Source organism: Diuraphis noxia, unplaced genomic scaffold, assembly GCF_037042655.1.
Source record: "Diuraphis noxia isolate RWA-SAM2 unplaced genomic scaffold, SU_Dnox_SAM2 contig0004, whole genome shotgun sequence".
Lineage (NCBI taxonomy): Eukaryota > Metazoa > Arthropoda > Insecta > Hemiptera > Aphididae > Diuraphis > Diuraphis noxia.
In genome coordinates, this window is record NW_028301714.1 from 14429232 (window position 1) to 14445704 (window position 16473).

At 28.7% G+C, this 16473-nt stretch overlaps 1 protein-coding gene and 1 non-coding gene across 5 annotated transcripts in view; one reads left to right on the plus strand and one right to left on the minus strand.

Annotated features, from left to right (window-relative positions):
- The window catches only part of Cip4 (formin-binding protein 1-like Cip4), a 30606-nt gene extending 17096 nt beyond the window's left edge, over positions 1-13510 (plus strand). For 2 of the 4 annotated variants that reach the window (XM_015509514.2, XM_089225835.1), the window contains 11 exons: positions 863-913; positions 6728-6875; positions 7785-8042; positions 8610-8795; positions 9556-9795; positions 10772-10798; positions 11286-11410; positions 11478-11723; positions 11783-11899; positions 11965-12098; positions 12177-13510. In XM_015509514.2, coding sequence (XP_015365000.1) covers positions 863-913; positions 6728-6875; positions 7785-8042; positions 8610-8795; positions 9556-9795; positions 10772-10798; positions 11286-11410; positions 11478-11723; positions 11783-11899; positions 11965-12098; positions 12177-12331 — 1687 coding nt within the window. In that variant the 3' untranslated portion in view covers positions 12332-13510. The remainder of the gene's footprint in view (positions 1-862; positions 914-6727; positions 6876-7784; positions 8043-8609; positions 8796-9555; positions 9796-10771; positions 10799-11285; positions 11411-11477; positions 11724-11782; positions 11900-11964; positions 12099-12176) is intronic. The other 2 variants (XM_015509516.2, XM_015509515.2) reach the window with 2 other exon arrangements.
- A 2541-nt stretch (positions 13511-16051) lies between these two features.
- On the minus strand, positions 16052-16124 carry TRNAR-ACG (transfer RNA arginine (anticodon ACG)). The gene has a single exon. It is a non-coding gene; the product is annotated as a tRNA-Arg (tRNA).
- Positions 16125-16473: the final 349 nt, after the last annotated feature.

Consider the following 16473-nt stretch of genomic DNA (forward strand, 5'->3'; position numbering starts at 1 on the left):
TTGTAGAAATTGGATAGGCATTGCTGCATGCACATACCACGTTCAATAAAACTGAATGCAGCCGATATTGTAATAATATGCAGGTAAAAATCGTGTTATCGGCATAAATATTAATGACCCCGGCTATCATATTTATATACACTACTAAGTTGGGTAGGTACACGATTAAATGTATTGAATATTATGTACACGTCTATAAACGTTATTACACGTATTTGTGTTTCGAAGTAATATTTTCCCCGACTTTAACATTAAAATTCGTGCTGTTTATTTAGTTAATTAACGTGTCGAACGCGTATATTATACAGTGTGTACATGAAAACCAAGCATACGCAAATGAGATGAAGTGTGAGTAAAATTGTCAGATTTAAGTGCTGTACTTAAATAATGTATAATATATTATTATATTAATCTAGAGTCCAACTTGCTTTCGGCCATTTGCAGATTTCTGTGCTAATTTGGCGCTCAAGCGTCAATTTGAAAACTGAATCATTTTGATTCATTAATTTAATCGCTCATTAGTTTTAGCTTATTTGCAGTATTTTTTCCTTGTTATTAATAAATAATAAACCCTTTAATAAACCATATATTATTATAGGATCATTTTTTGCTTTTTCCACTTATGCGAATTGTATAGAAAATACAACACAAGACATTTTATATTACTTAACTTATATTCACTAAATGTGACCTGTCTTCTATAGGGGCGGAAACCCTGATTTATATTCACCCAATTTATTTGCTCGATATGAGTAATAAGCAAATAAAATGGGTCATTATTTTACAATTTTACATGTTTAATGTTCATATTATTTAAAATTTAGATTACCTTGACTTATAAATGTAATCTCGTTTTTTTCAGGCGATTGGTTAAAAATTACCAACCCAAAAAAAAAGAAGAAGAAGAATATCAGTAAGTTGCCACCTTTATCACTTTATCACCTTTATCGACGTTTGTCGTCTCAAAGTTCAAATTATAAAACTGATCCTTTTTTAAATACCTCCGCAAACGATTGTTATTTAAGATAATTAGTTTTCAAATCAACAGTACATTTCTATTTAATATAGACCTGTTGACAGGGTAGCCTGCGATAAGAGTCGTGAGCCATACAGCCCATAAAATATAATATAAATAATATAATGAGCAGGAAATGATGTCTATTATTATATTAGTAAAAATTTTAATGACATACGCCGCGGTTTGGCCACCCCTGATTTGCTCTATGGTTATTAGTTAGAATATAATACATACTGTTTACAAAAATGTCCCCTCCGCATTTTCAATGCCTAAGAAGCCACTGAAAAGAAGATATTATTCTTGTATATGCCTGATTGAAAAATCGAATCTTCAGTGTTATACTTTATGTAACGATAATAAACGTTTCAAAAATTCAGAATAACATATAATAAAATGCTGGTTGATTAAAAAAAAAAGGTATCTAAGTTTTAATTATCTAGTGAGCATTTATTTTCCGTCTTAATTATTGTTGTAATCATAAACAAATGCTTATCAACTCTCTGATAAAATTATAAAATTAGATTCAAGTAAAAAAAAAACACTATTGTAAACCATTTTTCGTTTAAATAGCAAATTCTTAATCACTTCTAAATTCTTGTTAAAAATCTATGAAATAATGATATTATTATTTTAAAAATTATCGCTTAATTAATAAAGAATTGCATATTTTTATCCGTACTTGTATATTTGTGGGTACATCAATATTTCTAATCACATTAAATATTAAGGACAGTGTAGAGTTAATATTTTGTAGTGAATACTGAATACTGTTCATAATATTATAATCAAATTCTAGAGTTAATTCTAGCTGTATTATGTTAATGGTAAAGGGTGTAAATTTAATGCACTAATAATATTCGTAGATATGTGTAGATGCTTTTATGGCTTTTATGCACGTTAAGAATTATTATAATACAAAACAACTAAGAGTATGGACGTCTGGATAATTTTTTTTTTTTGAGAAAATTAAAAACAATTATTCACCCAATTTTTACATTGAGTTACGGTTAGGTTAGGTCTGAATACAATGCATGTATCATATTATCATGAATGCTTGATAAATAAAAGGAGTGGTGGGTCATCCATTAGTAATACTCTTTTTACTCATAGTTATATAATATACAAGATTAACAAATTTTAAATAGACATGTTTCATCAATGAAATAAAAAATAATTATTAACCTTTGTGTAGTTTACTTATTGAATTTTTATTCATCTACAAGAACTAACGATATTTCCGAAAACGACAATCTAAAAATATTTACTCGGGAAATTAAAGTAAAATTATAATTATCTGCATTTGTGTATAAATACAAATAACCCTGGGCAATCAGATTTTTACTTAAATTTTCATAGACTAGTTATTTTTAGATTATTTTTGTAATTTATGATAGTGCTTGTCGATGAATAACAATTTCCATGAAATTACGTAGGTAATGATTTGATTATTATTTTCAAAAGTTCTAATAAGAATAGTAGGTTATAAATAACTTTTGGGAAGCAATAAGAACTAGTTCCTCCGGCGTCATCAGTATAAAAAAAAGTTATTAATAACAAAACTCCTGGATTAACTAACGTAGACATTTATTCAAAATAAATTTGTATTTAAAAATTAATTATTCTTTTTTAAATAAATGTTAATATATTTAAAAGCGGAAAACTTGTATTTTTGATAAGTTTTTGTGTATTATAATAGCCTTCATCATCAATGATCTCTCAGCTAATTTTGAACCTGATAGTTTTATCAATATTTTTTTCTATAAAGCTCAGTCTCGTACCTATTGTACCTACTACAAAAATATTTAAGATTTTCTAATTTTTTACCATCGACAAAAAATATATTAATCATAATAATCGTTACGAAAACTATAAGGATCATTGGTCCTAAAATCGAATGAAAAAAATGTTATTACCAATTAGTATAATTGGTCAGTAGCCCTATTAAGACTGCAAATTTTCAATTATATATCATTACAAAAATTTATCTTCAATCAGAAATTATAAATAAATAAAAAAAAAAAAAACCAGAAATTATAATAATTCCTGGTTCATCTGATTTTAGAAAATCCGAGGAATCCCTTATGAAAAATAACTATTTTATTTGTGTCATATTTCCCATTTTAGGTTGTCACCATTATAAATAGTGAAAAGTATTATTGACATATTGGGATATCAATTAATTATGCAATTTAATGCGATGACTGATGAATAACGTGAAACTATAATAAATGTTCTAGTTCTGATTATTATTGTTGAACATTTCTTAATATAATCGTTACGTAGCTATGTACAGGTCATCTCATACAAAATCTAAATCAGTTTAAAATGAAAAAATACAGATTTAATGTTACTGTCTTGTGTTCCAAGACTATATCATAAAAATACGGTATGTATTTAGTTTGGCTATCGTCGTCGATAGCGTATAGCATTATATATATTATAGTTTGTAAAGTTCAATATACTCTACTAAATGCCAACCACTAACATAATATGATCTCTCAATTTAAATAAACATCTTCCTTTTAAACAGCATACCGAGTACAAATATACAGTGCTCTGATATTATATCATAATTCATAATAATACCTAGATAGGTATCCGATCGTTTAGAGATTATTAAATCAAACCTAAAAATTAAACCTTAAGAGGACTGACGTCACATCCGCATGTGATCACATAGCTATTTTACTATTGTGCAACCGCAACATAACAAATTGTATGATGACAATAATCCATTCGACTCTGTTATTTTTAATATTAAAGCGATTTATTATTATCAAAGTAATAGGTGTGAATATCATTAAGTCTGATGTCCTCCGATGTCAAGTCAAATATGTAACCGGGTGTTAAACCGATTCCTTCACATTTCAATTGGTATTTAGTTATAGAAAGTTCGAAACCAAACTCAGATTGCTAAATGAATAATAAAATTTCACCATCGCGGTTTTTGGCGTCACGACACGATACTTTTGACTCAAATTACAACTGTATTTTAATTTAATTTTTTACCTCGGACATTTTTGTCGCACCTGCATTCCGCTGGTGTGATGAATCGTGTTTTTAGTTTTTACTTTGAAGAATTCTGAAATTTTGTCACTTTCTATCTATATGATAATATTGTGTATATATCTTATAATACAATAATTTTGTTCCGACAAAATAATCGTTCAATATACTTAATTAATAATTTCTAAATAATATAAGGACAGTATAATTGTATTAGGTTATTAATTTATTATCATATCACGGATTATGTTTACGTTCGTAAACATACGTATGAATAAACATTTTAATGTTTTTAACACAAACAGCACAATACATTGCGATTAGATAAAATAATAATATACTTATTTATTATTAGTCAACTCCAATGTTCACCACTTCTAGAACTGTGAGCCTGTGACATTATTGTGTACCTATGGAATTTTATGGTCACACCTGTTGACCTATTACAACAAGTCAACAATTCAAACTTGAAATATACTGTTACCCGAAGACAATATTTAAACTCATTATCTTAGTACCTAAACACAAATATTTTATAATTACAATGATAAGTTAAATTAGTATTATATGTATTTTTGTTAGAAGTTTTCACGTATTGCAGTATACTAGTAGTAGTATATACAATGTGCCTTAAATTGAAAAAAAAAATGTTGTTTGTACCTATTATGATTTTTTGTTGATCAACTATTTTCTAGTGTTCTTATTATGGCAAACACGGTCATTAAAAAAAGGTTGATAATTGTATTTTCAAAGTAGTGTCAAAAAAGCTCCTTAATTCAAGTTATCCAGTGTGTATCTCTTTTAATGTATTAATTATTGCAAATTAGCTGTATACAAATTTTAAACATTGTTATTTTTCTAATTAAAGAAAGTACTTCGTTTCATCTAGTATATATTTATAAAAACTTGAAAAAAATTTGTCAGATGATCATTATTAATGTCCCATGTTTTCAATTTCTCTTGGATTTTTAAGATGGGATTTGTTTTGTAGTCTTGAAGGGTTTGTACTGTTAGTAGTGGATTTAGAGTTTTGTATCTTTTTCCCGTTCGAGGTAGTTGTTCATATGGGGGAATCTTTATTTTTTTTTCACGACCAAAGCTCGCGTGAGTCACGATGCTATAACGATGACGTAACTGCTCGCGGGGATCGATACCGAAGGGGGACCTTCTATACTCTTCCTTGCCAGTGTTCGGTCAATTAAAATTATCCTATATCTACTACTATGATATATATACACTCATATCCTTCAGGGTCAAAGCGACCCGGTGTTATTAATAATATAATAATTCGACTGGTACGATAACGAGGGTGGTGCTGGTGCATGCCGATTATTGAAAATGAAAATGGATTAACATGTTATTTTATTCGTAATTCGGTCATCCGTTTGTCCTTGGTTGACGTTTACGAATACATTATGGTAAATTATATATCTATGAATAAGTGCGTAGTATTGTATATTATTATTATTCTAATTCTTACGAACCATTTCATACTAGTAACCGATAATTCATAACTAAACCGAAAATATTTTTTGCCGAAAATCGTTTAAAAACATATAATTGTAATGCAATTATACGATATTAAAATGTGATGGGTACAATGTTGTATTTTATGATAAAACGCAATACACAAATAACTTGAATTAACATAACTCCAACTGTGAGATTTTTTCCCAGATCAATACAAAATATGATTGATTTTATCAAGTAAACCATAGTAATTCTAAGTTTGGTTTTTTAATTTTTGTTATACTAGCGATCAGTGCAAACTGTCGTACCGCTGTACATATTATAATATATTCTCACGTTTTCTTGTAAGTCTCGAAAGTCTGAGAAAAGATTATTCAATCTAATTTGTTTAAAATACAACTTGCCGTTGTATCAAATTATTTTCTTTCTCACTAGCTTTATTATTATTAAATTGTATCTTTTATTCCGAAATTATGTAACGAACTCTTAAAAAATATTTAGATTCTGCGGTTAGAGCTGCTTATTATAATATTATGTATATTATTTCACTTTTTTAATCTCATGAGAGTGAGAGGGTGACAGTCCCGTTAATGGGCATTTCATTAATCTTGCTGATAGTTTCCTAATATTTTGAGAATTAGGCCTTCAATTTTGTTTACATATTTGTTCCCTCAAATGTCGTTAAACGACGTAGCAGTTTATTCCAATGCCTTTTATATAGCATTTGATCAGTTTAAAAATACGATACTAACAGTTTTCATTTAATATTTTACAAAACAATTATTGATGAATGTAGTTATGACTTAATGTATTTTTTGAGCCCATAGTCATTAGTCGTTTAATGTGTTTCTACGTCAATGCAAATTAAATGTATCAAAACTTTCTAGACACCGTGAAGTATACCATTATTATACATAAATTTAACAATTGTTTATAAATTTCGAGTATATGTCTTTTTTTTAAAAAAATGGCTGTGTAGAAAATTATAACAACTCCGCTCCAATACTCGAGTATAACACACGTGACCTATATATGACGAAAAACAAGACCATAAACATAAATAATATATGTGTATATAAAATATAATGTATAATAAGAACATTTTCTTTTTACGAAATAGTCGTATTCATTATCTATTGTTGTTGTTTTTATTGTTAATAATCTTTAGTAATCGATTGCTTTATTGTTATTCGTATCAAATATTTTTTATTTAATTTTGTATATGTATGCTAGATACAGCACGTGTAAAGCGTTCAAGGCGATGTTGTGTGAAGTAAACGATTTGGCAGGTCAACATGAGGTGATCGCTGAAAATCTCCAATCCGATGTCATCAGGGAAATCAATTATCTGGTGAAGGACATCAAAGAAGAGAGAAAGAAGGTACGCCCATCTATTATACTCTCACTCTAATGGATAAAAATAAAAATAAAAATAATATTACTATGTGACTCGTATATAACACTCGCATCTAGACGTGCTCAGGGATTTTTCGTGGTGGAGGGACATATTTTTTTAGGTCCTTTGTTTTAATAAAATATTGATAACTTAAATGAACTACATAGTTTATATATTTTGTAAGTTTTCAGGTTATCTTATATATTTTAAACATGTATGAATAATTAGTTAATTACCCGCCCACTTTTATATTTGTTTTGTTTTTATTTTACAGTTTAAATAAAACAATTAATATAAACGTAGGTAAGGTAATTATATAATTACATAATATTATATTTTATATTAATTATATAATTATAAATAAGGTAATATTATACATACAAATTTAAAATATATAAAATAACCTGAAAATTTACAAAATATATAAACTATGTAGTATTTATTTTTATATATTTAAAATATAATTTATAATTTAAAAAGCGGTCAAATTTTGATTAAATAACCAACTTTCAAATATATTTGTGTAGCTCAAAAATCGATCATTTAATTGTTATTGAAAGAATCATTAGATATATTGTATTTTCGGGGCTCTTTAGTACAAGAGTTATGTACTTCGTTTCAAATTGCATTATATATTTATAAACATAACATCGGATATTTATTTTTACTGTTTCCGGGTTTGGATACTGAGAATTATACATGTAATGTTGTCTATCAATGCCCCTTCATTGAACACTACCCCTCTAGGTTAAAATATCATGACCAACCATCACAGTGAGTACGCATTGTACACATTTATTGCTGTTGTGGCAATAACATAATATTACGTCCGTGATACACTGATACCATATAATAAACAATATATTTTTAAATACGTTTCCATTTCTGCCACAGTTGCTCCAGGACAGCGCTAAATATGTGGCAATGATCAACAACCAAGTGGCGTCACTGGAGAGGTCGCGGAAAAACTACGAGAAGGCATTCAAAGAGGCAGAAAGGGCTCTGGATAACTTTCAGCGGGCTGACGCCGATTTGAACTTGTCCCGAGCCGAAGTAGAAAAGCAGAGGATGAACATGGCCATCAAGAACCAGCACTGTGAGGAGTCGAAAAACGAGTATGCCAACCAGCTTCAAAAAACCAATGAGCTTCAGGTATAATTATATTGGTACTCCAAATCAAATTATAAATTTAATATCGATTGTAGAAGAGGTCCAAATATGATTTTTAGGAACCTTACATACATTTCTCTTTATTAAAAAAAGTTTTAAATTTTTTGGTAAAAGTCTTGATCATGAAATATTCTAGTATATTTTGTAGTACTCAATTCGTTCTTTACTCTTTGCACGTCCGTCGATGAAACCGTATACTGTCAAATGTTGATTTCTCTAAGGACATTTTTAGTTTATAATTTTTTTATTATATATATATGATTCATATATGGGAAACGGGAACATAATGTTCATATTATGAATTATATGACTCAAAGCAGAATACAATATCTCCCACTTCACTCCTCGTATATACACATTTCCAAAAAAATATAATATATATACATTATATTTATACTACTTGCCCAACAACAATAATAAGTTGGACGCGTTCAACTCCTAAACGGAGCCACTGCAGGACTCGAGCACGTCATTAAGTCGCATGCGTGTTTGTTTGTGGTTTATATGCACTTCATTTACTGTTTACTTAATCGCTTTGTATTCATTCAGAGCCAACATTACAAAGCGCTGATGCCGGAGGTGTTCAGACAGCTGCAGGAACTCGACGAGAAACGCATTCGAAACGTCAGGCATTTTATGGCCCATTCGGCGGACGTGGAACGCAACGTATTCCCGATCATAAACAAGTGTCTGGACGGCATCATAAACGCTGCCAATCAAGTGAACGAGAAACAAGTGAGTTGAAATCGATAAATTCGCAATGATATAATGAATTATGTTTGTACTATGCAGTGTACTGAGTGATTCGCCAAGTATGCTCACCCCAATAAATATATTCTTAAAACAAACGGCAGGTAGTCGTTTGAATAAAAATAGTTCATGCCGAACAACCTGTAAATAACATACAAACATCTAATTATTTTTAAGTATAGTCTTAAATATACTTAAAAAATAAAACTGCCAAAAATTAGAATCATAATAAATTAAAGAAGACATTTGCGTGGCAGCATACTGGTGGCACTCTGTATAATGCATTTGTATAAAAATATCGCATATCAAATTTTACATAAAAATTCAGTTAATGAAATACGATTTTTTACCAATGAAATTTAAACGATGGCTATTTCTAGCTGATTTCGAATTATATTTTGTTTTACATAAACACACGCTTTCCAAACGATTCTCCTCTGCCTCTTCCGTAAGTTGACTTAAAAGGATTACATTATTTCTCTCGATCATAGTTTTCGGTTAAACTATTTGTGTAGTTACACTTTTACACTCCTAGCACCGCCTATATATTGAGTAACTAATTTCCCGCTGGAACGTAAAAGTAAGAAACCTATTCAAAAGTCTATAAAAATATTATTAAAAATCGTGAACCGAAACCAAATATTACGGTGGTTGGTTCGCTTTGTAGTTCCGCGCGATAAACCTGCGCAACTATTATTTTTCACATTTCATCATGCATTTGTTTTACTTTTTGTTCGACTTTTAGGACACGATTTTGGTGATAGAACGGTATAAGTCTGGTTTTGAACCACCCGGTGATTTTCCCTTCGACGATTTGAGCCGCGGCGGCGAATCCACGCCGCTCGTAATGCCCGGTAGCGGCAACACTTACGTGTCATCGGGCGTTGGCGCCCACAGGTCCGAATCGATGACCGTCAAGGGCACCATGTCGGCCGGCAAGCTGAAAAAGCGTGTGGGCCTGTTTGCCATATTTAGCTCCAACAAGGTATACCTATATTATGCATCAAAATTATTTACAATCATTTTTTACTACAAAATAATAATATCATATAATTTATTATATTATTATGTACCTTCCTTTTGATTATATAACATGGTCGTTATTTTAACGGATTTTATTTTTATTTTTTTCCGATTATGTTTCGCAATGAAATATAAAATATGCTCTTCTTGAAAAATTCTCAATACCACCCTATTCTTCTTTCTGTAAGTACATCATATCCGTGGGAAAAAAATGATTATAGTGTCGTAATATTATATTGGTCAAACGTCTACGTTTTCTAAAGCCCCGGAAATACTCACCCCACCGCGATACTAATATTTTGACCGTAATATAAATTAAGATTGATAAATAAAACTCTGCTTGTAAATATATTTTAAATGAAATAATGTACGAAAACCGTTATTTTTGTATAATCTCTGGTCATTCTCGTACGATTCATTCATAAAATACAACGTTGAGCGGGTCAGTATTTCTGGAACACAGATAATAATGACGGATTGAGCTTAATGAACGACGCGCCTTATTTGTTTTTCACCGCATTTATTTTGAACTAATAGTAATCACAATAATTATTATTAATATATTTTTATTCGAACGCTACTACACCAAGTTGTGACTATAGTTAATTCTATTTTAACCACCAATGAAATATAATATCCTGTTTTCTTTAATACCTAACATGGTTTCAAAGTTTCCAACATGATTCATTTAAACACTGGAATTAATCAAATCGTCATTACACTAATTTTTATTAACGACCCAGTGTAATACCGAAATTATTATAATTCTGAGATGATCAACTCAATGCCACAATTTTAGAAGTTATTGTACATTAATATGTTGTAATATAATATTTTCAAATGTATATACTATATATTATTATTTTTATGATATTGTACTATTTACTAACTGCATGGCTAATCACGCTCGCTTTATATGTTTTACATGCACTTGGAAGCTAATGGACGTATGCAGTTCTGTAAAGGTATTAAAAACAATTTTTTTTTAATGTGTAATTAAATAATATAATGTTTGACTGTCCACCCTTAATCAAAAAATTGTTAATAATTAAAAACTTAATAAAATATAACAAATTAACAAAAGTTACCTTTATATTTGTATAACCAAGAACAAGTCATGGGATTAAGATAATCAATTTGGGATATTAAATATGCACTAATGATAATGGATAATTAACATTTACATAAACTTCATTAACATTATTAACAAAACTAATATCAATTAAAACTAATATCAAACTGATGATATTGACAATTTAAAACGACCCCATGTATTATACAATTATTTTGCTTATGAAATTAAAGAAAAGCTTGGATAAAATAATTAAATGTTGATTTTATTTATGTTCATCGTTTCTTTGTTTTTATAACAGTTTTAATAATAGCATGATACATTATATTTAAATAATATATCATAATATTTTATTAATTTAAGTTATTAATTTATCATAGAATAATCTTTCATCTTCGGGTGATAAGGATGACTATAGTGAATTACCACCAAATCAACGTCGAAAAAAGATCCTTCAAAAACTAGATGAATTGCAAGCAAAATTACATCAAGAAATAGCAGCCAAGTACACATTTTTTACATTTAAATATGTTAATTTTGAATTATATGTTATGAGTGTTTTATTTATTTAGAGATGGCTTAATGAAAATGAAAGGAGTATATGAATCTAACCCGGCCCTTGGTGACCCAATGTCCACTGAAGGTCAACTGAACGAATGCTCTCAGCGTATCGATAAACTTAACTCTGATATCGCCAAGTATCAGGGACTTTTACAAGAAGTTGAATGTAATGTTAGTCCTGCGGGTACACGCAAACATGAGTTGACAGAACATAATGGTATTGGCAACGGTAGCACTAACAATCTATCCAATCACAAGTAATATTCTAACTATTTCATGTGAATTTGAAATTTATGCCATGTATTGTATCTTATAGTAATAGAATAAATATGTCATCTGTAACGGATGGACGAGCTCCTCTTGGAGAAGATGAATCTTTGAGCCGTTCAGCATCTGATTCTAGTGTTTCTATACCTGCTGTTGGATTAAACAAGTAATGTTTTAAGTATGTAAAATTGTTCATTAAGAATATAATATCAACAATTATTCTATTTACAGTCGATACTCAGGTGAGACTGTAAGTCTAGGCGCTTCGCGTAACTCTTTGACAAATGATGAAGATCCTCCGCCTTATTATGATATTCATGAATTACCACCACTGGGAACCTGTACAGCTCTCTATGCGTTTGAAGGTAAGTGCATTTATTCATTTATCTATTCTTATAATTTCTGTTATAACATAATGTTTAAACTAATATTAAACGTTACAGCTACAAGTGAAGGGTCAATACCAATGTTTGACGGAGAGCAACTATTAATCATCGAACAAGATCAAGGAGATGGTTGGACGCGTGTTAGAAGACAACCTCCCAATGCTGAGGAAGGTTTTGTACCTACGTCATACATCTCCATACACTCCAGCTGAATAGAAGCATTTGTTGTTTTAAATGTTTACGACACTCTATGACATTAAAATCAATTGTGTACATATTAAGCTAAAACACCATATCCATAAATAATTTTAGACTTAATTTTTTTTTTTATGTTTAAGGTTGTGAAAAGTGCCAATTTTTTAATGAAAATGATATTTAATCGGTCCGAGCTCAAGTTGTCATGTAGGGTTTTTAAGTTTTTTTTAAAATCATTACTATTATTATTGCTTTCAAATAATCAAATTTCTTTAATCAATGTGCAATTGAAATGGACCAGTGGCAAATTATTCATCTCGCTTGACTTTTTATTTTTCTATTTCTGCCACTGTGTCTTATTGTTTCCCGTTGTTTAATCCGTTGAAAGCACAAACGAGATTGTAATAAGTTTTCAGCTTATAAAGAGTTTCCGTCCACCTTTATTTTGTTTTATTAATCGTAAGTACTTTAGTTCCAAATATTCTTTTTTTACACTGTTAATTTGTTGTTTTTTTTTTACTCGATTTTCTGCCTTTCAGCCTGAGTATTCAAATAACATGAGTAACAATGTTGTCAATTAATAATCCATTTGTGTATTTTTCTAAAACAGATGTCTAATATTTTAACTTGAAAAATAGGTTGTGTTTGTTCAAACTTAACATAAATACCAGACGAGTGTTTATTATATATATACTAATATATATATATATATATATATATATTGTAATGGTTAAAAAGATTAATTATGTATATTTTTTTAATATAAGTTGTACTAAAAAAAAAATAATATTATTGATAATAATAAGACCATTAAGTTATTATTGAAAGAAATAAAGTAAAATAGTAATTTTTACGAAACATGCGCGAACAAAATTAACAAACAGACAACACTTATATGAGCAGTTGTAATTTTTTTTTTTGTTATTATATTATTATTTATATAATCCTAATACTTATAATCAGTGTTTTTTATTTAATCCCAACTCTGTGCTTATAGTGTATCAGTATAGTCTACCACTGATTTGTACAATATGTATATGCTATATATAATTTATTAAAACGCCTTACAAACATATCACTACTTATTGTTTCAATACATTGATTATTAAACATTACACTACTAACCATATAATGTAAAAAGAAAATAATTACCAAGATTATGATTTGTTATTTATTAAACTGTTATAAAATTAAAATAGATGTTTCCTTATTTAAACAAAAAAAATCTTAGGATAAAATTTTTATCATTTTATCTCGAAAATAAGACACTAATGGAATATAATAAAATGTATTGAATATTGTGTTTTTGTATGAATATCGACCATAACTAGAGTGTGTGGAGGAATTAGCACAATCAGCAAGTAGCTAGATTGTGAAAAGGCCTTATTTCCTTACTTTTTTATTACCCCCAACTTTATTATTTGGTTGTCTAAAACAAAAACAGCTGATTTAATGTTATGTGAAAATGTGTCAAGCTAAAAATTCTTTTTATTTTATGTATTTTACAATACATTTTTGTATTTTGAACAACAGTTACAAACATTTTATAATGGCACTGCTACATAAAAGTTATAGTTAATGTTTAAATTTAACAATATTTTTTGCCTTTATTATTTACTGCAGACATAAAGTTGACAAAAAATTATAAATAGAGTGCTTAGGCAAGGCTACAATAAGTTCAGTATATTAGGGGAAAGTACTTAATCTATCCTAGCTGTATAGTGTATTGACACATTGACATTACTCTCGTAAGATCCTAATCCATCTACTTATTAAAAAATTAGTAGTACAATATTTATACGGTATAGGCACATACAAACTATGTAGTATTTTTTATATAATATAAATTAATAGCAATATTGTGTATACCACAAAAACAGACCACTTTCTGTTGAGTGTGCTCCCCTTTATTTATTTTGAAGTGTTTGAACATTTTTGTGTGAATATTAAGTTAAAATACCACTTTTTGAATATGGAGTCCTAAAAAAAGATAGTAATCTTATCAGCTGTATACATAGAATAAAATAAAATTGAAAATTTGTGAATGTAGTCAAGCAGTTTATTTTAAAGGCGCTAACTTTTGAAGCATCGCCATTTACACTAATTTATTTCATTTTTTTTATCAAGGATAGAGTCAGCTTGGTCGAAATGGCTAGGAAGTCCTGGCCATTATTATTTTATATGATGCCCTTATTAAATTTGTTTAAAGTTAATTAGTAAATAAATAAAAAATAAAATAATAATTCATGCTAGTGAACATAAGTTTCTTAAAAACCCAGATAGGTAGTTATAAATGCAACATTATTATTAATTGTGTTTTTGTTTTAATTCAAAATATAATATATATGTTTTCAAATAAATTTGTTTTGAAACTTTTTCATATTTTATGAATTAATTTTGTTATTTACACAAGTGTTATTTCATTATTTGAGTGATATAGAAAATCTATACAAAACTTGGACCAACCATAAAGCAAGAACATTTGGATCTGTTAATGATGATAGCTGTAGAAAAATATATCAAAGTTGACTGATATGACAGTAAGATCAACTCATAACATTAATTAAAACAATTAGTAATATAAATGATTAAAATGTGCGAATCGTACAATTTATTTTTGTTTATTTAATTGTATATATTTATTTAGTATGTAAATATTGTGTATTTTTACTAATATAATTATTAAAAAATATTAAATGTAAATAGAATTATATTTGAATATACATACTGCAATATTTTTTAACCAAGTTAAAAAACATATAGCAGCATTATTGGAATTCAAATTTTGTAATTATTGTTTACAGTGTTTACACACTGTTTGTGTAAGTTAAACTATTTAAACTTTACGTGCCACACAAAATCTGATAAAACAAATTGCTCGGTGGTATTTTTAAAGACTGAAAATTGTTTTCTACTTCCTAGGTCAGGGGTCACCAAATGGCGGCCTGCGGACAAGATAGAAAGAAGTAAAAATTGTATATTTTTTTGTTCTGGTGTTATGATTTACCAATTTTGTTCATTAGTTTTTACTTAAAGCATATGTATTGTTTATAATCTAAGGTTATATGCCAATATCTGCCATTATGATGGGCTGTGAATAACTTCAAAATTCATATTATGTAAGGACATAACCAGAAAGGTATTACTTATTTAATGACATTTTTTTCCAAACATTATTTACATTCATCTATTTGTCTACCTATGCCTATTGCAGTATTGCCTATGTGCTATAAAAAGAGCATCGATCACCGCCCCTAATAAACAACTACACGTTAATTTTATAACTGCGTGTGGGAATCAACGGAAAAGATTCTCATTTATAAACTTATTATTATTAACTTATTTATAAACTCGCATTCGGAGTGATCCGAACTGAGGGGAGAATTAATATTTTTTTTAAAGGCTAATTATGTCCAGATCAATCAAATATTTAAATGATCAAGTACTTGTGCACATTTTTTACACTATTACGAGTATTATATTCCATTTTTTATTTTTTCCCCAATTCGACCATTGCTCGGAGGCGGATGAAAAATGATAAAGAATCTAACAACTAAAGATAAAAACATCATTAACTATTATTGGTGATAAACACGTGATCAATTCATAATCAAATAGTCATTCTTATAATGCAAAAATCGTTCGTGGAAAAAAAATGTACCATAACTCATAGATGAAAGGATATAATTAATGTACAATTGGCAATAAACGCGTAAAAAAGTACAAAATATTTTTTTCGACCTTGCCAGGATTCGAACCTGGAATCTTCTGATCCGTAGTCAGACGCGTTATCCGTTGCGCCACAAGGCCTCAGCAGTGCGTTGACGTGGCAAAACGTGAACATAATATAAACGCGTTTCAGGCAACTCCAATTATTGTTATCAAATAGTAAAACAGACTTCGTTTAAATATTTAACCGCGCGTTTTTAAATTATGTGAAATGTTATTGAATTTCGTCAACTATATTTATCATACAAAATTCTAAGTTCTAAATATTGTTTGTTGTTTTATATTTATATGATATAAAAATGAACTTTAAATGCTCTAACTCCTAGAATAATTTCAAAGCATCCAAGCTCTCAAAAATATTTCACGTTCAACGAGTATTAATATTTAATGTATTACACAATATTCTACACTTATTGTATTATTGTTACAT